Consider the following 25,687-nt stretch of genomic DNA (forward strand, 5'->3'; position numbering starts at 1 on the left):
GTTGTTATTTGGGGATAGATTGGACCAGTAAGTACTCTAGCATCCTTTCTGGATTTCTAAATTAAATATTATTAAAGTACTGTCAAGTAGCCAAGATGGGTTATCTTTGTCTTAGAAAGGCTTTCCACCATGTTTCTTCTCTTTACTGTATTAGCATATTAATGATAAATAGTGGGGTTTGAAACTGAATACACAATAATGAATGGAAATTGGAAATGGATTTTAATATCAAGGGAAATTATGGTATTGAACAGAATAAATATTAGCAGCCAAAATGATTTTCCAAAAGTGTATGCTACTCCTTCCCTCAATAAAACCATGTGGTTACCAAGTACTTCTGGGATAAAATGTTAACTTCTTTTTTGCCATTTAAAAGTCGTCAACAGTCTCATCCCTACTTTCCCTCCTTCATGCACATTGCAGTCTAGCTAAGTTGGTTTTCTTGTTATTCCACATATATGATACTACATTTCCTACTTAGGTGTGTTTCACAGGCTTTGAATCCTTTGATTCTTTCAAATTTTACATAATGCAGAAGTTTTTTTTTTTAAGCTTTTCTTTATCTTCCCTTCCTCTAGCCCAGCTGCTTAATGCTTTGCTCTCAAAACTACTGTGTCTATATATTTTGTATGTAGCCAAATAACAAGTGTGTTATCTTATTTTTCTAGACTGTAGACTCTTATGAGGGTAAAAGATTTTTTTCTCTTTGTAATCCTAGCAATTAGCATAGTATCTAGCTCATAGTATATGTTTAATATATGTTTATTGATTGACTAATTAGTAGACATCAGCATCCTGTGAAGGATTCTGTTAGGGAAAAATTGTAATTTTCAATTTCAATTTCCAATATCATGGCATTTGATCTGGCTCCAATTCTTGACATTTTAACAAGCATCACTTTGCCCTTTTACTTCATCAAATAAGTATATCTTGTTTGTATTTAGAAGTCAGAAGCCTACAGATTTGCTTTACTTGACAAGGCTTAGATCATTCATTCATTTCCAAAATTCAGAGTACTATTACTGTCAACATTATGGATTTAAATGATTGCAGTCTGACATAGAGGAATGGAAATGACCACATTGAGAGGGGAGGGGAAAATAAACTGCAGTTTTCTTCAACGGATAACACTTAACATTGTTAAACACATTAAAATCACATTTGCTAAATAGCAGAACCTAATGAATACTGAAAATGCAAATGTGGAATATTACTGGCTAAGATGCCTATATGTAGAGATTTCTCATTGTTCAAAATTGTTGTGCAGATTAAGGAAAAGAACATCTGTTCAAAAGGCAAATGAAATTTGGCAGTTTGCTGAAGGTAGTTTTCCTTATGGATCTTTATTTTAAACATTTTCTTAAATTTTTCTTTCTTAAATTATTTGAATTTGAATATGCTTCTACCTGACATATATCAAAAAGGCTTAGTGAGGAATCTGAGTAAGGAAAATCTCTCTACCAATGCAAGCTAATACTTTCTCTATAGTTTACAATTTTAGAGACTTGCCTAAAGCAGTGATAGGTTTAATGATTTGATCCCATAGTCAAGATGTATCAGAGGTAGTACTTGAATTCAGCTTATGGATTCATGATAGCTTCAAGAATAGCTCTCTATTACTCCATGCCACTCATTTATAAAAGTAGTGTCACTCTGAAAATAAGAATTTGGAGGGCCTTTCTGTTTCTATTTTGCTTCTGAACAAGGGCTAATCTGAATACTTCCCAAACCTTCTTTTCCTTCTTCCTTCTTGAATGGAATTTAGATTTTAATCTTTTTTTTTCCCAATGAATGCCTCTTCTTCTCTTCTCTCTAGAGATAGAATCAGTCCCATCCTTTTTTCAGTTGGTTCATTGCACAGGGGCAATATAATGGCCTTCAGGTTCCATGTAGCTTCCTTCTTATTTATAGAAATTATATAAGATGAAAATTTATTAATTTGTTAACAATGGTTTGGGTTTCCATTGTTAATAGACTGAAAAATAACATTTCAAACAAATATCTAGTTCTATAATCTTATGTAAATTTATTTTTTTACTTTAAATTCCCATCAATTATATAATTCTCCAAAATTATTGGATTATATCTAAGAAGCCTGACCAAATTGGAAGTTTCATGGTTAATTTGACTCTATTTCACTCTTGTCACAGTTGTTATGGTAATTAATTGGATGAACTGTGAAGTAATTGAATTTGACCATTAAAATGCCCCAAATTTGACCATGGCATGGAGCATGTGACCATTCATTATAGGTACTTAAAGGACAGAGATTTCATAAGAACACAAAGAAATCAAAACTCCTTCCTAAGCATGAATATCTAAGGCTCTTCAAATTTCCTTTTTTAAAAGCAAGTTTATTTAGTCATGTCAAACAAATCACTTATTTTTAATTTGCCTCATTTTGTCTTTTGGAGATTATTATTCTTGAGCTCTGTCTATGACTCTTCAACCTCAAAGTGACCTATTTTCAAATGTTATTGAAGAATGTTGTCTGATAAATTACCACATATTGTCTTTACTATTCTTACCTGTGTGTCTGCCATATTCTCCATCCTAGTAAATGATAAGGTTCTAGAAGAGAAGAATTGCATACATTTTTTATCTTTCTATTGCTAACACCTCTTGGGTAATGGATTAGGTCTGCTCTCAAAGTACTGGTTTAACTAAAAGTGGAGATTCTTGTTTGGAACTTTCTTGATGTTTTTTTTAAGATATGATAACTGATGAAATTAATAAAAATATAAACTGGAGTGACTCCTAAAGGCTTTTTCTTTCTAGCTTTAGAGTTATGGTAGCAGGAGTGGTGGGAAAAAAGAGAAGAGGGTGCTAAATTGTTGTTTTTAAATTTTTTACAAACATTAATTTAGCTATTAGTACCCTAAACTAAAATGTTTGTTCCATGATCTATAATATAAACTGTAGTCAAGGCCAATCATCCAGCATTAATTGAACACTTATTATAATGCCTGGCATTATACTAAATGTAGAGAATACAAAGAAATGTAAATCTACTCTCTACCCTCAAGGACTGGAGAGAGTAAGGAGGATCCCAGCATGGAGAATCAAAGACGTCTGGTCAATCAACAGTTAGCCTAAGCATTCTCCAAAAAAAAAAAAGTTCTGGGAGACACTAGTCAAACATGGGAAAGAGTTCAAAGGACAGAGGATACTTCTAACCTGAGAGGTTTAGAAATAAAGTGAACTTTCAGGGTTAAGATAGTCTAATGAGTATGTAAAGTATGCACACCCTGGAGAAGAATAAAGACATGAAAATGACAGAAATTGAATTTTAACATTCTTGTTATAAATTAAGCCAAAAGTTAAAAATAAGTTAAATTCAAATGTACGGAGAGTTCACAGGTTTTCTTTGGAGAGTCAAATAAAGGATTTCTCTGGAGAACATCAAAGATGGCAGAGTAGGAGGAAATAGCACAGCACACTTTTCCCCAATATTTACTCCACACAAAAAAATTCACCATACCAGATCATAACCAGGAAACTCAAGGAAAAATCAAAATAAGAAGTTTTTTTCCAGTTCAGATTGATAATAGGTAGAAGTCTGCAAACACTAAGTAAAGGTTCATTCTAGAAGGGCATAGAAATGAAGCCTGGGTCTAAGCATTAAAGCAAGAAGAGGTAATATTTTGATTTGAATTCATATCTTCTTGATTCCAGGATCAGTGCTCTATCTCTTATGCTACCCTTTCATGAGTAAATTAAACTAACTATTAAATGAAAGAATCAGAAAGGATATATGGAGGAAAGATCTGGAAGGAATACTAACAGATTTACACAAGAGGCACAAAACCTTTCCCAAGTAAGCCTATTAGAATCTTAAAATTTTGAACCAAATAGATATTAATGACTCAAAAAAGACAAGATGGACTAAAATAAAGCCATAAGACTAAAAAATTAAAAGAAAATATCAAATATTACAAATCAAAAATAATAGATCTGGAAAACAGATTGAGGAGGGAAAATTTAAGAATCAATGTACTACCAGAAAGTCATGACTAAAACAAGAACCTGGACATAATATTTCAAGAAATCACAAAATTTGAGAGTTTTAATAGACCTTAGTGACCACCTAACGCATGATGAGTTTGTGGTCCACCAAAATCCACATTTTTTTCCCAGAAGAATTGCTGTAGAATCACATATCTATTATATTGTATTTGTAAAGCTGATTTTTGTAGTCAAATATAAGACATGGAATTTTTTTCCTATCCTTCCTAATCTTGTCACCTGAAAATTTTATGACCATCATTTGTCAATGACAAAACATTTAAGTAGCATAATAGTATTTTAAGTGCCTGGAGCAGATTTTGAGAGTACTCTAAAGGACACTTTCTACTACACTGCCATTGAAGCACCATGATCATGAAATCATACATTTGGAGTTAAAAGTTCAGACTCCTTATTTTATAGGTAATAAAACTGAGATCCAAGTGACATGTCCAAATATACATATAGTGAATAACAGAGGTAGAATTTGAAACCAGGTCTTCTGATGCCAAAGCCAATTTGCCACTATTCTCTTAATTCTAATCATCCAAATCATTCTGAATTCTTTTCATTTTTAACATTGTCTAATCTTCATTTATCTATAATAACAGTCTGAAATACTTTGCAAAATTCTTAATAAAATTTGGATAAACAATTTTCATAGCACTTCACTTATCTCTATCAAAAATGAAAAAAGTTAGCCTAATAGGACTTGTTCTTAAGGATGCATGCTGTTTGTAATCACCGATTCCCATAATCTCTTAAATGTCATTGTCATTATCTTCAATCACACCCACCACTATTTAAGAATATAGTTCATTTTAGCCAGATGAATTGAATTTATCAAAGCCAAGTTGTTATTTTCTTTCTATATCTTTAATTTGGTTATCAACTTCCTATTTGTGATTTGTACTCTGACATTTCCAAAACATGTCACTTTCCTTGACAAAGGGGGAAAAAGGAAGATAAAAACATTTTTTTGTCAATTATCATAACTTCCACTTTGAGCAAAATTCCTGTCCTTTGTTCTCCCCAAATATCTGAAAACAGTATGCCCTTTTTTTGTTATTATGTCTATAGCTAGGTAATTAAACACTAATTAAGTGTCTATTATGTGCTGGCTACATCTTATTATTTCTCCTTTGCTACCTGGCTTTTCTGCCATTTTCTGTGCAGTTCATACAATTCAGACAATCTAAGTTGATGAGTTCTCTGTTGATGAGATTTTTTCCTCTTTGTATATTCAGAATTTGATCTTTGAGCATCTTCCATATCTCCTAGTCAAACTTCCCTTTCAAGTTCAGGAAGAACTTGAAATTTGTTTTTAAGTTTTAAAAATAAAGGTTTTCCTTTCTTCTCATTATCATACTCTCCTACTCGCCAATATATTCAGACAAGGGTCAAATCTCCCCTTATATTTCTTTTTGTAATCAAAAACTCTCTTTTGTTTCCTATAAAAGCATTTCTTATTGGTTGAAGAAACATAAGAAATAAATTATTTTAGGAATGTGAAAAGCATTTGTTGACTAAACATTTACCTTAACAGATAACTCATTCATTTTTTTCCAGAGATTTAGTGGCCCTTTCTACCGTGGAGATGCCTTCTGCCTTTCAGGAAACTGCAGCCTTCATTTATTGTATGTTCATATATAGTCCACTCTGGTGCTAGATTATACCATAGTAGAGAGAATGGCTAGTCACAGTAATCATTTGGATAGTTTGGTGGATCACAAGAATTGTATTTTTTCCTATTTTCCTGTCTTCCCATAGTAGAAACCTGCCTTCTGCTATGGTTAACCCTCCTCCAAATAACCAAGTACTTCAAATAGAATCATCCATAATTTTTATAAAATTTTTCAGTAGATTAAAGTATGATCCTACTTTAAGACTGTTTATTGGTCCTGTATGTACCAACTAACTTTGCTTTGATTCATGGCTACCATTCATATCTACAAGCCTAGCAAGATGCCTCCAAATATGTGCCATTTATTACAATGGAAATTGTGTGCAAAAATGATATCAGTGAAAATCCATCCCTAATCCTGGAAAATATCCTATATGAGAGTGAGATAGTAGCATCTTGGCAACAATGGTATATTTATGCCTTGTAAATATCATCCATTATTTTTCTTGTTACTATTATAATTCTTTTTATAATGCAAGTACCAGGTCTGAGCCTTTAGTTACAAATATAATGTAAAAGAATTATTATTTTATTGCATTACCTGATTTATTAGTATTATCAAGAAATTTGATAGTACTAGCACTACAAAAATTAAGCATATCCTCTCAAATTCAGAAGTGGACTAAAATGTCATTAATTAAATCAGATTTATGTTTAAAGGATTTTAAAAGGTTCAACAACTAGATGGTATGTTCATGTGTTAAAGAACTGTTAAAGTCTAGATGTTTTTTGTTTCTTTTTGTTCAAAGAAATTAGTAAATATTTTCTTCACTTATTTTTATCTCATTTTAACAGTCAATGAAAATGTGTGAAGAAATTATCTTTTTCTTTTTTTCTTTTTTTATAAAAATGAACTAAAGCGAACAATTTTTATAAACAGCTATTAGAAGGTGGAGATACTAACTAATTCCTGAAACGTGATTTCAACAATAGCATTTGGTCTACTTTTAAATTTGAGCAAAGATATTTAATTTTTTCTGTGTTATTGAGCTCCAAAAGACAATAGGTAAGTTTGGTTAACAGAGTCAATTAAAATTTATTTTTATCTGCACAGTTCTTTATTTGGTCAGGACCACTAAGACTTAAATGAAATAATGCTATTAGTATATATAAGTATCAATTTCAAAAAATGGGATAAATGGATTGAGTTATCATATTATAGTCTGGTGAACTTGACTTTAATTTCTTATCAAATTCCAGAATATATTATTAGAAATATAAATAAATAAATAAATAAATAAAGGAAATTAAAGAAGTGATCACTAAGACTCTTGCTAGCTTCATCAAGTATAAATGATGTCAGACTAACTTTAAATTACTTTCTTGGCTTGACTACTAGACTGAGAGATAATGATCATGATAACTAATATTGATATAACATAATGCTCCAGAAAACTTGCTAAGCAGCTTAAAATTATCTCATTTGATCCTCACAATAAACATGAGAGGCAGATATTATCTCCATTTTACAAATGAGAAAATTGAGGAAAACAGAGAACAAGTGACTTGCTCAGGGTAACACAGCCAGTAAGTGACTGAGCATAGAACTGAATTCTTTCTGACTGTAGGTTTAGTGCTCTAACTACTGTGCACCGATCAGAAGAAAGCCATGGATATAGCTAATTTTTTTAGAAAATAGTTTATGTTCTTCTTGTGGCTGATATATGCTATTAGAATTAAGCAGATTTGTGACCATTTATATGATGATAGACAAAGTTTCCATTAATGGACCAGTGTCAATGTAGAGGGAGAATTGTAATGAAATATCCTGAGTACTTGTTCTTGGCCTTAGGCTATTCAATATAACTTGAATAAAATATAGATTTTTAAGTTAATTAAATTTTCATATGGAAAAATGATAAGATGGCTAGCCATCATGTTAAGTGTTAGGTTTCTAAAACAACCTTGAAACGTTAGGCAAGGAATCTAATAAAATAATAATTAAAATAATTGTAAAATTTTTCACTTGGTTCAAAAAATCAATTGCACAGGGACAGGACTAGAAGAGAAATAGTTATATGAAAAAAATTTCACTATGATTCAATGGCGGGATTTTGTATTGAACAAAGCTAAGACATGCAACAAAGCTTAGGCTGCATTAAAAGAATTTAGATTAAACTACATCCTATTTAAGAAAGGCAGTAGTCCTGCTATTTTCTTTATAAAAGCATATCTGGAAAACATGTACATTGTATTAAAAGGTAGAGCAACTGATGGAAGATGATGAAATGGTAAGAAGAGTGGAAATAAAGTCTTTTGAGAACTGGTTGAAAAAATTATAGATTTATCTAGAAGACAAAAGACTCAGAGATGAATACAAGAGAGTTCTTTTTTCCTCTTCAGAGGGCAAAAGTAAAGAATGGGTGGGAGTTATACAGATGCAAAATTAGAGCCTATATAACTGTTGAGATAATAAAATAAGAAAAAATTTCCTAACAATTAGAGCCATTCAGAATTTCAATGGTCTGCCTCAATAGATAAAAAGTTCCCCTTCAATGGAAGTCTTCAACCAGAGCCTAGCTGACTACTTCTCAGGTATATTGTAGAGAGGATGTTTGTGCAGTTACAAATTGGACAAGATAACATTAAATACATTTTAACTCAGATTTAGTAATTCTGTGAGTTTGGGAACTATTGCAATCTGATTTCTAAAAAGCAATAATAATAATAATTTTCTTGGTTTCTTTTTGTGAAATGTTAAAGTAAAAACCAGTGATTAAATATTTCTTTGCCCTACATGATCTGCTTTGAAAATCTACAAGATTGTAATCAGGAAAAAATGAAGCTACATTACCAGTTCTTGATGCCAAAATACAATTGCTGTGTTTTAATCCAAAGTGGCAATATTTTCTGTTATAAAATCCCTCCAACTGTTTGCATCGAAAGCCACAAAAATAATACATAATCAGAACTGAAGCATATAGCCATAGGCCAAGAATGGACCCCCTGCATTTCATAATGATTTGGCAGTTTTCTGAGAGCACTTTAAACTGACCGGGGTTTTCTTAATGTAATAAATATCAAGAGCTTCCAAGAATGAATAAATGTTCACTTGTCTTCCTACCCTGTTGAAACTACCACAAAGATAATTGTCCTCATATTCAGTAGACCACAGCTATGCTACCAGTTCAACATGTGACTCCTGTGAGTTTGCATTTTATGTATATTCTAAATGTGTTTTTCCCTCTACCCTAGGTTGAACTCTGTAAGTCTTGAATCAGCTGTGCCATATCCCACTGATGGAGAACTTGCAGATGCAGTAGAGCTTTGTCAATGCCCTCCAGGATATAGTGGCTCCTCCTGTGAGGTAGGTTTCTAAAGAAAGTTAAAACATGAGGTATGTTTCTAAGGAAAGTTAAAAGATTTTATCTCAAACATATTCTGATTAAGTTATAGCCCCATTGTTTCCAAAAAAACCTGTTGAGTTATCCCATGTTATATACAAATAGATAAATTTGAATGCTATTTGAAAATATAATATTTGATGTTTATTTTCCCAGAGCAATGATTTTCAATTTTAAATTGAAAATGTTGATGATTCTGTTTGCCATCACATTGGAATCCATCTGGAAACACATGTCATTTCTTTAAGAATTTTATAAGCTTATTAAACCATCTCTAATACCAGTAAACAATGCGTGTGCAACTAAGAATAGAAGACTTCAGAGTTAGAGGCCATTTCCCATCATTTTCATCCTAATCATTAAAGGACCTTATCCCTGAAATCCTTTACTTTCCCTGCTTTTCCCCAATCCATTCTACATCGTTTTGACTGCTTCAACCCCAAATAAATGTCAATGCATTTCCTAAAGTACAAACTGATTAAAGGCTCAGAAAACATAAGATTGAGGAGGAATATCTTACTTCAGCAATTTTTCTACACCTTTTCTCATTTATATGGCGATGAGATTCTGAAGCATAGGAGTTTTTTATTAGAGCACCTGAATATTTTAGATTATACTGAGATTGATGTGTTATTTTGTAGCATGCATACTCCCTCCTCAAAATCCCAATAACCTTTAAATATAATATTTTTAAATTTATTTTTGTAGGTTCCTCCCTTTTGTGCATTTTTCTTTCTAGAGTAGTATTGTTGACCCTAAGCATGAAATTTACATCACTCTCACACATGCATATGTCCTGAAGCATAGTAAATAGGATATGACTCAGGGTAATTAAGAGTTAAATCTTTCAAAACCCTTAACCTTCATGGAACTATTTGTTAATGCCAAGGTATTCCACCTCAGAACACTATAAACAAAATATCACTTATACAGGTTTTGTAGGCATTTGCTTGTTAGTTTCTTTGTTCTTTAAAATAGTATGTGTTTCTATATGCTAGATAATCCTACAATTATACTCACAACAAATGTTTTTGTTGTAACTGGAAAACCATAGGGAATTTGTGGAGATGCCCTGGGTATTCCATGAATACAACCACAAATATAATTGAACTCATACTCAGTATACCATAGTTATATGACCAGGTCAATATGTGAATCCTATGAGCTTGTATTTTATAAGTATTTTAATATAGATAGATAGATGTAAATAGATATATAGGTACAGTTTAGTTCAGCCTATACATTAGAGGGCATATTTTTGAAAACTATGTCATATAAGAATGTAATGGATTTAGAATCAAGGAGCTTGTGGGTCAGCCAATCAAACAAAAATCAACAAATGTTCTGATTTGTATTAGCCCTGATTGGTTCAGAATGAATATAAATAGCAATTGTTTCTGTGCACACACACACGCACACACACACACACACACACACACACACACACACTTTCTTTTTGAGGTAAAAGAGATTATTTTTGGTCTCATTTCTTACATATCCTTAATCACTGACTGGGTATTGCCTCAGTCAAACTGAGACCTGCTAAAGACCTTTGCTTAAAAAGGCCAAGGTCTCCCACTCTATTCAGGGTCATCTCTAGTAGGCTAGATCTATCTCTGGCCACTGGACCCAGATGCCTCTGAAGGGAAAAAGTAAGACAGGTGCCCTTGTACAGCCTTCTCCACTTTAAATCCAATTCACTTGCACATCATGGAATCACCTCCCTGATGTCAAAATCCTCTTTGCAAATAAAAGACAAGTAAAAGTTTTTTCAAACTTTTTGTTTTCTATTTACAAATACAAGCTTAATGAATTTGTTTGAACCATCTAAGAACATCTCTGAGACTTGGATTCTTCCTACTGCTTGTGAACATGGCCACATATCCCACATCCTGAAAAATCCTTCACTTGATCCTTCTATCCCTGATAGCTATCTCCCTATAACTCTTCTGTTCATTGTAAAGTCCTTAAGTAGTCATCCAGCACAGGTTCTCTCCTATTCTTATCTCTACTCCTAATATCCAATCTAGAGAAATTTTTTTTTCTTTCTCTTCTGCAATATTGTTAAAATGTAATTTCCTTGAGGACACTGTTATTTTTCTTCCATTTTCTTTGTAATTTCAAAGAATATCTAGTATTTTACTTTAAAAATAAGTGAGTCAATAAATGCTAGCTGCCTGAATTATAGGGGGAATAAATAGAATGGCTCAATCCATATAATCTAAAACATAAATGATCAATCACCCAACATTTATTTTACACATACTAGCATTGAAGTACTGTTAAAAAGGATTAAAAACTTTAAATGAAACAGTCTCTCTCCTCAAGAAATTTACCTTCCATTAGGTGAGACAAATATATACATGTTTATTCAAGATAAATAAAATTCAATACAAGTTAACCAGAGAGAGGAGAAGAACACTTGTAACTGAAGAAACAAGAAAGGTCCAATTTAGAAAGTGGCACTTGAACTGAGCAGATTCTGAGAGGCAAAGGGAGCAGAAGGTTGAGAGAGAGCAACCAGTACAAAGCTATGGAGATGAGAGATGGAATATTATATATAATAATAATATAATGTTATCTTTTGAAATAAGTTCAATTTGTCCTGGGCAAGAAGAGGTTAAAGAGATTAAGATGTCATAATTCTATAAACATAAATTAGGATCAAGTTATTCTAATCAAATTCAATATTTACACGGGAAAACAAAAAGGTTGCCTATGCTTCTACAAAAGAAAAGATAAAAAAAAAAGACAAGAATGCAAGAGATTAAAACAAAAACAAAATAAAATAACAATGCAAAGCTTTTTAGTCATAGCTTCAAACATTTCACATAGTAAAAGAAACACTTCTGACGGTATATCTACATAGTTCTCTTCAATGAATGCATTTTCAAATTAAAAACCTCCTCTAGTATTTGCTTCCAATTTTTTTTTTCCCATGGAGAATATCACATTTCTAAAGAGCATTCAAAGTTGTTATATCATTCCCATTGACATGATAATATTTAGCAACATCTCTCAGGTGAAAAAAAAAAAAACAAAAAACACGGATTTAAGAGAGGCAAATGGCCTGCATAGGAAATATGAGAAAAGATACAATATCAATCTCAGTTATTATAAAACTTATGTAGAATAAAAATTCTGTCAATGCATTTGCATACATACTAGCCATTTAAAGTATTTAAATTGTTTATGATCTAAGAAAAAATCTTAAAAATGTATATTGCCCATAATACCTCTTGGGAATATGTAATATATAAAGAGATAATCAAAAAGTCTATTGCCAGGTATATCCTTTATAGTTATGGAAAAATGCATGGTATTTATTTTCTAAATTGAAGCTAAAAAATCAATCTATTTCATGAAAATATGGCTAAGGATTTGAGTTGGTGTCTCTATTTAAATAAAGTTTTGAATATTAAAGGGAAATGACACATACTTTTGTTGTTCAATCATGTTGTAGTATGCTTGACTCTTTGTCAAATCCCATTTGGGATTTTCTAGGCAAAGATACGTGATTTGTTATTTCTTTCTCCAGCTAGTTTATAGATGATAAAATTGAAACAAACAGAATTAAGTGATTTACTTAGAGTCACCCAACTAGTAAGTATTTGAGGCCATATTTGAACTCAGGAAAATGAATCTTCCCAATTTCAGACTCAGTTCTCTATCTTTGTCACCTAGCTACTGCTTACTCTGTCTAACCTCAAAACTAGTAATGGCATTGGGGAAAAGAAAATGAAATACAAATCCTTTCTTATGGCTAAGTGATAGGAGACAACCAGAATAGAATATCCTCTGTGGATATATTCACTGTATCAATTGTTGCTTAATTTAAATGTGTGTATATTCTAGCTGGATTTGAGGGAAGAGGTAAAAAATAACTAGACATAAATACAAAAGGCATCAATAATTTTTTAAATAATAAAAAGTCTTTGAGAACCTCAGAAGGAATAGAGAAAGAAGGAAGAGGTAGGTGCAGACAACATTCTGCATGCACAGAAAAATGTTTCCTAGGTAACACAATATCACCATGGCTATATATACTGGAGTATAAAACTAAAAGCTCATTGTTCTTATTAAAACATTTATTAAGTACATTTTTGTTGTGTGAGGTGATAATACCATTAATAGAGATCTTTTAGAGACTCTGATATATAAAATGGGTATTATGTGTGAAAATAAATATATGAAAGGATAGGCAAGGAACACTATATGTGATTTTATTTTAACTAGATTCATAAAATGAAGAAAATCAATCTGTGATATATAACAACCATAGCAGTTTCATAAATGAAGAGGAAAGATCCATCTTTAGAATACACTTGCAGAAGGAAGAAGCACATAGGGAAACATAAACAAAGAGCATTATAAGAGAAAGAATTCTAGGGGTTTCTGAAATGAAGCAAGTAAAAGGGGAAGGGAACATCTGGGAAAAAAAAGAAAACAGTCAATAGGACATGGTCAATGTCATGATTTGTTTTCATTGAAAATACATTTAATGGAGGCAGGTAGATGGCACATTGGATAGAGCACAATCCCTAGAATCAGGAGGTCCTGAGTTCAAGTCCATCTTCAGACAGTTAACACTTACTAGTTGTGTGACCCAAGGCAAGTCACTTGATCCCAATTGTCTTGCAACACACACACACACACACACACACACACACACACACACACACACACACGTGTGTGTGTGTATATAATGGGTTTTTAATTTTGAGTAGAAGGAGGGAGGAGATAGAGAAAAAGTAGATTTTTACTGATTAAAAAGTATAATTTAAAAAATCAATCTTGATAGGGAAAGAAACAGAAAAAGAATAATAATGCCTGCCTAAGAGAGTAAGGTTAAATGAGACTCTCTGAATAGTCTTTAGTTTGATTATTTTTTTTACCTTGCTCTATCAGTATTTTGTCTTCTGGTTCTTTTCTAGTCTGTAACTCTTACCTTGAAACTGTCATTCTTCCATTCCTCATTTCTCTGCTTTACTTTATCATTTCAGAAGAGAATTCATGCTAATGCTTCCTCTAATTTCACATCTGCCAATAAAACTCAGGTCAGTACAAAGCCTTAAAATCAGGAAAAATAACTCTGCAGTAATGTTTCAATAATTTCTTCCATCTGACAAGTCTATTTGCTGAACTGGGTTGAAAAACATTTTTTTTTTGTATTTAATAAAAAAAATCTCTTTATAGCTATCAGATTGACAGAGAAATTTTATCTCTTGCAGTCTTGTTGGCCTGGGCACAGGCGAGTTAATGGTACAATTTTCGGTGGCGTCTGTGAGCCATGTCAATGCTTTGGTCATGCGGAAGCATGTGATGACATCACAGGAGAATGTGTGGTAAGTGTTTCTGCCTTTAGAGACTCTGACTGACAGGGCTGAGATCTGCTCAATATATCCCTGCAATTGAATGACCACCTTTGGGACCTCAAGTACTTGAGGAAAGAAGTGTTTTGACAGAAAAGATCTTTATATTGAACTGCTTTGCAAGTTAAGAATGTCCTTGTATCAGGATGTAGTCGGTTTGACAAATAAGCAAGAAGAAGAGTTTATTCATATTAGTCTCAAGTTTTGAAACAGCATAAACAGAAACATAGATGACATGAGTGATGACAGGGATATATACCTAAAGTCTGAATATAAGATTTCATTCCATTCCTCAATTTCTCTGTATACTACATATTCTGTTCAATTGTTAAGCCATTTTTTGAAGCCTATGATGACAGGAAAACAATTATTGAAAGTAGCATTACTCAGTAGAATTTTTATGAACCAGATTGATAAATATGTTTAATTAAGGGTCCGCTGTGTTGGTTGTTATTTTGTTGTTTTTTATTTAAAAAAAAAAAACTAAACTAAACTAAAGGGCTGAACTAAATAGAAAGGAACACAATTTGTTTTGTTGGTTTTTTCCAAAAATCTAATGTATATTCACAATAGCTGTCTACTTATTCAACAATTAAGTCCATGCCATTATCCAGAAAAAATTCTACCCAGGACAGAGCTCTTTCTATCCTACTAAGAAGCCTTTTGGTTTGGTGAATTACGCTGAATAGACTGCTCTGATTAACTCAAGGGCATTTTAGTTTTATATTGTCTGACATGGCATGAAGCTTGAAACAACATTTCTCATTTCATTAGTCTTGCAGAAACACAATTTGAGCCAGTGCCAATTTAGCAGGATATCATACTCTCATTTCCCTGCAGAATTTCAGGCAGTCTCTGTATTATCTGTATTTCTTAATGTTCTTTCTCTAGCTTTTTCCCTCTACTCTCCCACTTAAATAAAAACTGCTGGGAAAAGTCCAAAATGAAAATTCAGAGGTTTTGCAATGTAATTTGGCATGCAGGTTTATTGATGTTCTTCCTATGTCTTCCCATACAAGATTATGTTTAATTGCATTGCGATATAAAACCAAGATCCACTTAATTTGTGGATCAGTAGGTTTTTCATGAATAAAAATGTTAAATCATTTTCGCTTTAATTATACTGTAAGTCTTTAAGATGTACCTTAGGAAAAAATATTCTGAGATTTACCTTTAAATGCCTTATTTAAATGCAATAGGAAATACCCACTCCTAACCTGCAATGAATTAAAATGACTAACATTTCTATAGTACTTCAGGGTTGACAGGCAAGCAACTTCAACACAACATTTTAATATAGAAAGTATAACCATAATTGTCTCCATTTTATAGATAAGCAGTCTGAGTCTCAGAGAGGATCATAGTAGAAACTTGAATGTGGAGTCAGAGAATCTACATTTGAATCCTGCCTCAAAATGCTCATTTCTGAGCTCCCCCCAAGCCCTAAAATAATGATCCTGTTGTTTAATTTTTGTCACAAAATTACTAAGTTCCAGCATCATGATTTGAATCCAAATCTGACTCCAAAGTCAATAATATGTCCATCTCTCCATGCTGCCTTACTAACATAAAATATTATATTACCAAATTCAGAATAATGACTTTAGAAAATTCTTTGTAGAATTAGTTGAAAAGAGATTAGTTAATAATGGAAAGGCAAAGCTGGTTCAGCACCTCCAAAATATAATCCATGGTGATAGTCTGTTTTTCATATAATCTTTCTGGTTGATTAAACTGAATAATTTAACACACACACATATTAAAAACCTTCTAGCATCAAGGCATAATAAACGGGGATGCAAAGAATAGAAAGAGTCCCTGTCTTCATGAAACTGATATTCTGCTGGATGAATGCAATAAGCTCACAAACATACATACAAAATTGGATACAAAAATAATTCATGATGGAGAGAGCAATAACAACAGAGGAGCTTAGAAAAAGACTTGAGAATACAAAAGGTGGCACTTGAGCTGTACTTGAATCTAGAGATTCCATGAGGCAGAGGTAAAGAAGGAATGCATTCTGGACATAGAAGAACACTTGTGCAAAGGCAAGGGGGGGGAGATGGACTATGAAAACATGGAAGATAGTTTTGAGATCAGTTTCACTAGACTGGAGAGTTTTTGGCTAGAGGAACAACAACATAAACTAAGACTAGAGAGATTAAGTAGAAGCTAGATTATGAAGGGCCCTAAATGAAAGAATGGAAAGTGTGTGTTCTATCCGTTAGGCAAGAGGGAGTCTATGTTTATCTCAGGAGAATGATGTAGTTAGATCTTTGGGGAATATGAATTTAGCAGAAATGAAGAAGATGGATCATAGAGAAGAGACATTGTATATGTAGGAAATCCAGGCACAAGGATGATGTCGTAAGATAATAGTTGTATGAAGGGAGAGATGGAGACATACTAAGAAAGATTTTATGGAGGTGGGGTGAGAAAGTAGAGAAGATAATATTTCTGAAGTTGTTCAGAAGAAAGGATCCTGATTCTAGAGTCAGAGAAACTGTATTTAAATTTTAACTATGGCACTTCCTCAGTGACTTTGGGCAACTCTTCATGGCCCCATTTGTGATTTTCTTGGATCTCAGTTTCTTAATCTCAAAAAGAAAAAGTTGAGCCAAATAATCTTTGAGATCCCTTCCCATCTTTAGATTTGTTATCCTTAAAATTGTATGCTTCCATAGCTGTAAAGGTAGTTTTGTCCTCTATAGAAATAGAAAAATTCAAAGGATGGAGGGGTTTGGGAGAGATAAAAATAATGAGTTCTCTTTTAAAATATGCACTTTGAGACGTGCATGGGATGTCCAAGAGATGTCCAGCAGGCAGGTAATAAGGTATATTTAGATTTCAGGGAGATGATTAGGGCTTAAGATAACTCAGAAATTGCAAGTTATACACTTTATCATAGCTCTAATAAGTAAACCTTTAGATACAGATGAAATAGCCAAGGGAAACTATGTCAAGAAAAAAATAAGTCCCAATACAATGCCTTTGGAGATGTGTACAGTTAGTGGGTGGGATAAGAATAGTGATCTAGGAAAAGAGATTGATAAGAAATAATTTAAAAAGTAGGAAGAGAACCTAGAGAATGGTATCATGATAATCAAGGGGAGAGAAGCATATTAGAAGAAAGAAGTGATCAAAAGGGGCAAAATTGCAGACAGGTCAAATAGAATGAGTATTGAGAGAAATCCATTGGATTATCCAGTTAATCAATTGTTGGAGTCCATTGCCTAGAAAAAAAAGAAAGGGATTATCAAGAAAATAGGGTGACAATTCTCTTGGTAGGACCTAGACCAATGATTAATAGTGCCACCAACATTTGGCTATACCATAGAAGAGGGCAAACTCCGAGGAAACTCATGATTAAAGATAGAGATGGAAATTTAGCATGCAAGAGAAAAATCAAACATAATATACAGAGAAAGAAAACAAGGAGTGGTTCATCTAGAGCATTTTCTTCTGACTTTTAAGTGTCCTTTAAGTGAAATGAAGATGGAGAAAATTCATTCCACCTAGCTAAATGCTGCTATTCAATTTGGATCATAAAATTTCTGGTGTGAACCACAAAAGGCCAATGTTTGAGTACTCAAAAAAAGAAATGTTTCACATCAAAGGTATTCTTGCTGTCAAGATTTACACAGCCTTTTGGATTCTGATTATTATTCATGGTGGCTTTTTCAGTGATAGAGAGACATTTTACTGATAGGTTGTTTTTCCCCTTTTGAAATATGTTTGGAAATGAACTAAAATATACTCTTGACTTAAGATCAAAGCCCAGATCAGATCCATATAAAAATAATTTTAACTACTATTGCAAAGTAACTTAGGATGCTTTCAGAGCCTCAAACTATCCACACAGGAAGATAATATCACTTCTCATTCTTCTATTGAAATACATGATGGACATTTTAATAGATCTACTGAGATTTGGAAATACCTTTTGCCTGAGGTTGGGTTAACAATTCATCCTTTTCTAGGATTGATGTTTATTTCAGTAGGAGCAGGTCTTAATGTTGCAATCATAAAGGAAATTGAAATTTCTAAATTGTTTCAATATTATCTCCATTGCTTATAACATGATATTCAGAGGATCTGAGAAATTGGTATATGCTATTTCCCCATTTACTTGATTTCAGAATTAGGAATAAAAAGTGTTGAAAATAAAATAGGATTCTCAAATAGGCAAGTTTTCAATTTAGTTCTGAAAAGGGACTACTTAAGAAGAGAAAAAGAGGCAACTTGGTGGTTCAACAATAGAGCCCTGGATCTAGCATCAGGAAGAGCTGGATTCAGATTTGACCTCATATACTAGTTGAGTAGTCCTGGGGAAGTCATTTAACCCTGTTGACCTCAGTTCCTCATCTACAAAATGGGTGAGAGAAGGAAATGGCAAACCACTCCAATATCTTTGTCAAGAATATCCCAAATGGGGTCATGAAGAGTTGGGTTTGACTGAAAAGAGTAAACAACACTAAAAGAAGAGAAAGAATGCTCTTGATTCCAAAGAGTGTTTTCAAAAAAGCCTCTTAATACTTTATAACCTTTTTGCTTTACTAGTTACACTGCAGTGCAAGGAATGCTGAATTTGAAGTCAGAAGGCCTGGATTGCAATTATTTAATTATTTAACCTTGGGGGCTTCATTTTCCTCAGCTATAAAATAAGGGAGCTGGACTAAATGGCCTCTACAGTCTCTTTCATGAATAAATTCATTATCATGCCTCAGAAATGATGAAATACAAATATTTGTGCCCCTGAATCCAGAAGGGGTTATCTCAACATAGGCTTATGTCTACATCTCTTTTTAAAGAACACATACCTATATATGGACTCATCTAATTATTATAATAAATTATTACTTATAATAAATAAATAAATAAGCAAATAAAATTTGGACTTATAGCTTTCATATGTCTAATTCCAATTGTTCCTAGTCAAAGTACAGAACTTCAGATTCTCCTACTGAATAATGCTTCCCTAGCCCCGTTTCCTTATACATTATCCCTATTCCACTGCCCTTCATCTAAATCTTTAACTCCCCTCATCACATTTAATCATCTGGAGTGCTTCAATAGCATATTAACTAGTTTCCTTGCATCTAATCTCTATGCTATAAAATCCATAATTAATTAATAAACTGAAATTCTAAAAACATAGGTCTAACAAGAAGCCCTTTACAATCAGATTGCCAGCTATTTTTTTTGTTTGTTTATATATCTCACACCCATAGACAAATACACAAATTGGCCTATTTGTTATTCTCCCTAGATAGTACTTCCCCAGCCTCTTCCTTTGCTTCTCTTTTTCTTTCTCTCCTGTCTTCCTTCTCCCTTTCCCTCTCTTCCCTTCCATATCTCCATTTTGGAGTCTTCACTACCCTTAGATACTAAGTTCAGGAATTTCCTAATGAAAAGCCTTTCCTGATCACCCAAATGTTAGTGTTACTTACCCACATTAACACTACTCTGCATATATTTCCTATTGAATTTTTAAAAATCTTATTCTTTCTCTATAATTTTTCTTCTTCTAGAATATAAGATGCTCAAGGCAGAATTTCTCTCATTTTTATTTATTTTATTTATTTATCTATATTCCCAGTACAAAATCCATAGTAGTCACTTAACAAATGTTAGTTAATTATTATCTAGATTTAGTTGTCTTAACTTGAACAAGCTGAATAAATAATTAAATGTAGAAATCAATAACATTGACATTGATATAAAATCTCTAGTATCAATTTTAATATATATGCATATAGATTTAAAGATAAAATATAATACAACTCTCCAAAATAGTCTAATAATGCTGTTCCTAAATAGCCATTCTCTCTTAGAAGTTTATTGGACATAAAGGCTAATTTTTAGCATTTGAAAAGGAGGTAAGAAGGGAGAAATTTAAAAAGAAAAAGCTTTTCCTACTTTTGCCCACTGCCATAATGCTACCCCCAGTGAGCCATAAGTGCATAAATTCCCAAGCTAAGTGTGGAGACTAATGAGTCAAGGATGGTTTTTCAATTCTAGAAATGGTAGACAGCATTTCTTTCTCTTAAACATTCAGGCAGCTTCAATGTCAGAAGCATTTCTAGACCCATATAGTCCAATTAAAAGTTGAAGTGGTGTCTGCCTTAATCTAAGTATAATTTGTTATATGACCTTATAATTTAACTTTAGAGGCATATTGATTTAAGGCATAAAATTTTAAAAATAAGTTTTTATTTTAGAATTCAACCTGATTAATGAGTACATTAATGACCTCATCCGAAGACTATGTGTTCTTAGAAACACACATTTTGATTTCCTAATACAAAATTCTTATTTCTTAATAGGATTTATCCACATTCTAATATAAATAACCTCAAATACCACAGAAAGCCATGAATTTTTGCCAAAATTGCTTTCATTTAACTTCAGAAAATTTACTGAACTCTGCCATTTCCTGACTGGCTCTAATATTTCATCATTCTTTACAAGTTACAACCTTATTTTTTTTTTTTTTTGCATAAACATCCAAAATTTTTTGTTTCCCCAAGTAAATTCCTCAAGTAAATTTTTCTAAGCTCCAGAATGTTAAAGCATTACATAAATAAAGAATCATTAAATAACCACACTTAGAATAAGAAAAGAGATAATGCTTCCAGCACTTATCACAGTGCCTGCAATGTAATAAGGACTTAGTAAATGCTTGTTGACTTTCAGATAAGTAATATAAAGTATTTTATATTGGCATATAATCTGGGCTTCCATTGTCAATGAAAACACATTGCTGTTCTAATTTTTCAGTCATTTCCATCTCTTCCTGACCCCATCTGGAATTTTCTTAGCAAAAATGCTGGAGTGGTCTGCCATCTCTCCAGCACATTTTACAGATGAGGAAACCAAGGCAAAATTAAGGGACTTGCCCAGAGTCACATAGTGTCTGAGGCCAGATGTGAACTCATGATGCTATATCCACTTCACCACTTGGCTGCCTAAACATAAGTGAATTCATCATTGAAGTATGAAATTATAATCTAACTAAATGTCCATAATCTCTTTCTAACCAATTCATTGTCTTAATATAAATGACTGAAATGGAGTAAAATGAAATTTTTATAATGGAAAAAAATAATAAATCAACAATTAAAAAAAAGGCTGAATGACAAAATATCATTTCTAAGTAGGATATTAACTCTTAAGTCTGTTCTGTTTTATTGATAGAGTAACTATTAAATATATAATACTTAAATTTTTTCTCTGGCAAGGTTCATGTACACTAGATGATTCAATAGATCCAATTGGAGCTCTAGTTTGAAATTTTGCTATCCATATAATAAACTAATATATTTTTTCCCCTCAGGGATGCAAAGATCACACAGGTGGTCCATATTGCAATAGATGTCTTCCTGGTTTCTATGGGGATCCTACTAAAGGAACTACTGAGGATTGTCAACCTTGTGCCTGTCCATTAAACATACCATCTAATAAGTAAGTTACATGACATATCTACTTCATTATTTTGGCATCCAGTTACTAAATTGGTATTATAATTATAATTATCATTTACTTAAATATCTTTATTCCCAATAAAAAGAATCTAATTATTAGAATTTTTCACAGGGATTCCTAAGCATTTTTTTATGTTATAACATATGTTATATGTTAATTCCCTGTGGCAAGTTGATAAAGCCTATGAAACTCTTCTTAGAATAATATTTTTAAATGTATAAAATAAAATACTTAGGGGTACAAAGGAAGGCAATTATATTGAAATGCACTTATAAAAACAGTAAACCAAAAATAGCAACAAGTTAAGGTTATAGGTTAAAGTTAAGGCTAAGAATAGTTTATCTGGTGATGTTCCTTGTTTTCCCATTATTTCCCATCAGAGAATTTTGGATTTAAAAAAGAATTTAGGAAAAAAAAAACTTGTTCCTCCATATTACCCTCATATTTAGACTTCTGCCAACTGATTTTTGATGTCTCTTTATTTGGGTAGCATGGCAAGAATAATACTTTGAATTAATTCATCTAGCATTTAGTGATTATTTTGTGCAAGTGCTAAAACACTAAAGATACATATAGAAGGGAAAGACACTCTCTACCTTAAGTCCACCTTCCATTGTATCCTTCTCAGTGACTGACTGGCACAAGACTTTTCATGCATGTAAATAGTAGATGTATAATAATATGCCTTCCAAGAGGCTCGTGATAATGTGATTACCGCTTGCAAGAAAATGCCACGCCACCATTGCTCCTACCAGGATGAGAAAAAAATAATACCTGATATTAATGCTGGAAACTTTATGAAGTGTTTTACGTATGTCTCATTCTACTCTCACAACTACACTGTGAAAAAACTTATAATCTTAGATAAATTAGCTCTATTGATGATTTCATCAATTCAACATTTATATAGGAATTCAAGAGATGCTTTATTTACATGTATTATCGCATTTGAGCAATCCTGTAATATGTTCTTACTTAATAGTCTCATTTTAGAAATGAGAGAACAGAGACTAAAAGATTTTAAGTGATTTGCCCAGAATTACTTAGCTAACAAGTGTTTGAGATAGAATTCCAATTCAGGTTTTCCTAACTCCCAGGATTGTATCCACTCTATATTTGTTTATTGAATTCAATTTCATTTTCCTCAATGGAATTGGACTAGGAATAAATAGCAATTCTTTTAAAAATATTAATAAATATCACAGCCCATTTTTATATATAAAAAGGGAGGACATGAATAATATTTTCTATCTACAATAAAAGAAGTTAAGTTTGTAAATTATCACTATTCATTACAATGGGTCTTAGGAACTAAATGATTACAATTCTAAGAAGCACTTTAATTAAAAATGCTTAGAAAAGTGCTATCGTGTAGATGTTTTATTTGCATATGAGAATCTACAAGTATGAAAAGTGTTTTAACAAGAAAATGGAAATATATAAAAATAAGGTAAGCTATTTTCTTTAAAAGTACTCATTTTGAATCATTTCTGTATAGCCTGAATTTCTAGCTTTAGGGAATGCAAAGTTTTTTTCATTTCATACATAGGCCAGACTGCATAGGAATAGAAGTTAACTCAAGTTGGTCAAACGGTTGAAAATTTGTTGTAATTTTTTATTTTATGTATGCCGCTTAGAAATAGAGTTTCCTTGGTGATTTATCCATTTAATCCATGCTCATTAATCTTAGAAATCAAAATCGGTTTTGTCCCAAATTTCTTAGATAATATTTCTACATATGTGCATATATACATATATATGGGAATTTTATAGACTTATAATTATTGCAAAATAGGTATATAGGCAAATACATATTTCAGCTTCACATGTAATCAGGGCTTGTACTTTTAGAAACTGATTCCTTCATCTTAGATTATTTGGCATGCTCAAAGCAAAGCCCTGCTTACTTACTCACATGCATCATCTGCATCAATAATTTACAAGTATTCACTCTTTGTCTCACTCTCTCATGTGTGATATATATCTACTGTATAAATAAAAAGAAAAATATTATATCTACAACTTCAAACAAACAAAATTACAAAATTTTGGTCCAAAATGTGAAAATTAAAATATCAGAAAACAGCATTATGTAATAATAGTAAGAATAATAATAGCTACTTGTATTTATAAAGTGGTTAAGAGATTACAAAGTGTTTTATAAAAAAAATATGCTATATTGTTTGATCTTCACAAGAAAATCCTATGAAGTAGACACTATTATTATCCCCATTTTTCAGGTGAGGATACTGAGGCAGAGATTAAATGACTTGCTCAGTCACACAATAAGTGTCATAGACAGGGTTTGAATCTAGAGCTCACTGTCTCCACATCCATTTATCTATCTATGGTGCCACGTAATTGCCTGGCTATAGAAGAAAAAAATTTTGAATTTTGGAATAGGTTTTTTTTCCATTTTTACTAAATATTAAGCTTCAGACATCTTGAGTGTAGAATGAAAGATACATAGAACATTCTTCAGCCTTTAAAGCTGGATTTGGAGTCAGAAAATATGAGTTTTAATTTACCATTGACCATCTCTGTGTTGTCATTTAACTCCTTGGGCCTCAGTTTCCTGATCCATTAAATAAATGAATTGAGCTAGATGATTTTAAAGATCCCCCCCCAAGCCAAAATTATAGAATCCAATAAGCTCAGAATGTGATTAAAGATAGAACAGTAGATATAATGGATAGCTATATATTTTAAGGAATTATAATGGGATAAAGATAACCAGATTGGGTGCCAGGTACACAGTAGTCATTCAGTTTTACTTAGTAACTATATTATCATTACCAACTCACTCTCTCTGAGCCTATGCATCCTCTTCTGTAAAATGAGAATAATATTTAATGTACCTACTTTGCAAAATTATTGTAAGGCAACAAATTATAGAAAACATTTTGCAACTTTTAAAATACTATACTGATTGTTAGCTATTATCGTTATTTATTTTAATCCATGGTGAAGAGTTGAAAGGCACATTTGCGTCATACAGATTCTTGTAGTATTCTTCCAATAAAATCACTTAGGCTTCTCTGTTCTTCCAGTGCACAAAATTGGCCTTGCATGAAAGTAAAGGGACAGGTAAAATAAGAAATAAGTGAATTCACTTTGCATATGTAAGATTTTAGTTGGATTTTGTATTAAATTCTATGGGAGAATCCCAAGCTCATGCTGAATTCTTCTTAAAATATAAATATACAAAATGGACACACGATCTTTATCGCAAAGAGGAATGTTCTTTACAATGAGGTAAATCAAAATCTGCCCATTCTGTGTAATTATTGTCCTTGTCCTCCCATCTGTCCACCATCCACCCCACACACCTGATTCTATTCTCTCTTTATCTTATCAGCACTTTGGTAGAATGATAGGATGCTAAATCTAGAGTTGGTAGAGACCTTAAAAGCCTTTCAGAGGAGAAACTTGAGGCCCAGGGAAACTAAGTGATTTGCCGAATGTTTCAAAAATAATAAATGTTCAAAAGCAAGATTTGAAGCTAAGTGTTCTGAAGAGCCAATTCTAATTTTCGGAACCTACAAGCTATATAGCCCTCATTCTCACCACCTATTTGATCAACTTATTTTCTTCTTTTACAAAAGAATCATTTTTTCTTGACAACATCCCTTCTTCATCGTTCCTTATTTATCATATGCCACAATTGACAAAACTTCACCAAACACTCTTTACTAATTGCTTTCTTTTTTTTTTTAAATACTTTTAAACTTTTGAGTTCTAATTCTATCTTCAGGTGATAAGCTATCAGATATAGCTTATTACTTGTATATTCT

General features: G+C 32.2%; 1 protein-coding gene across 1 annotated transcript in view; it reads left to right on the plus strand.

The window, feature by feature from the left end:
* The window catches only part of LAMA2 (laminin subunit alpha 2), a 770,763-nt gene that overhangs the window by 485,783 nt on the left and 259,293 nt on the right, over positions 1-25,687 (plus strand). Inside the window, exons 15-17 of the mRNA XM_051997719.1 lie at positions 8,885-8,996; positions 14,265-14,378; positions 21,745-21,872. Of these exons, the coding sequence (XP_051853679.1) occupies positions 8,885-8,996; positions 14,265-14,378; positions 21,745-21,872 (354 nt within the window). The remainder of the gene's footprint in view (positions 1-8,884; positions 8,997-14,264; positions 14,379-21,744; positions 21,873-25,687) is intronic.

This window comes from Antechinus flavipes, chromosome 4, assembly GCF_016432865.1.
Source record: "Antechinus flavipes isolate AdamAnt ecotype Samford, QLD, Australia chromosome 4, AdamAnt_v2, whole genome shotgun sequence".
NCBI classification, from domain to species: domain Eukaryota; kingdom Metazoa; phylum Chordata; class Mammalia; order Dasyuromorphia; family Dasyuridae; genus Antechinus; species Antechinus flavipes.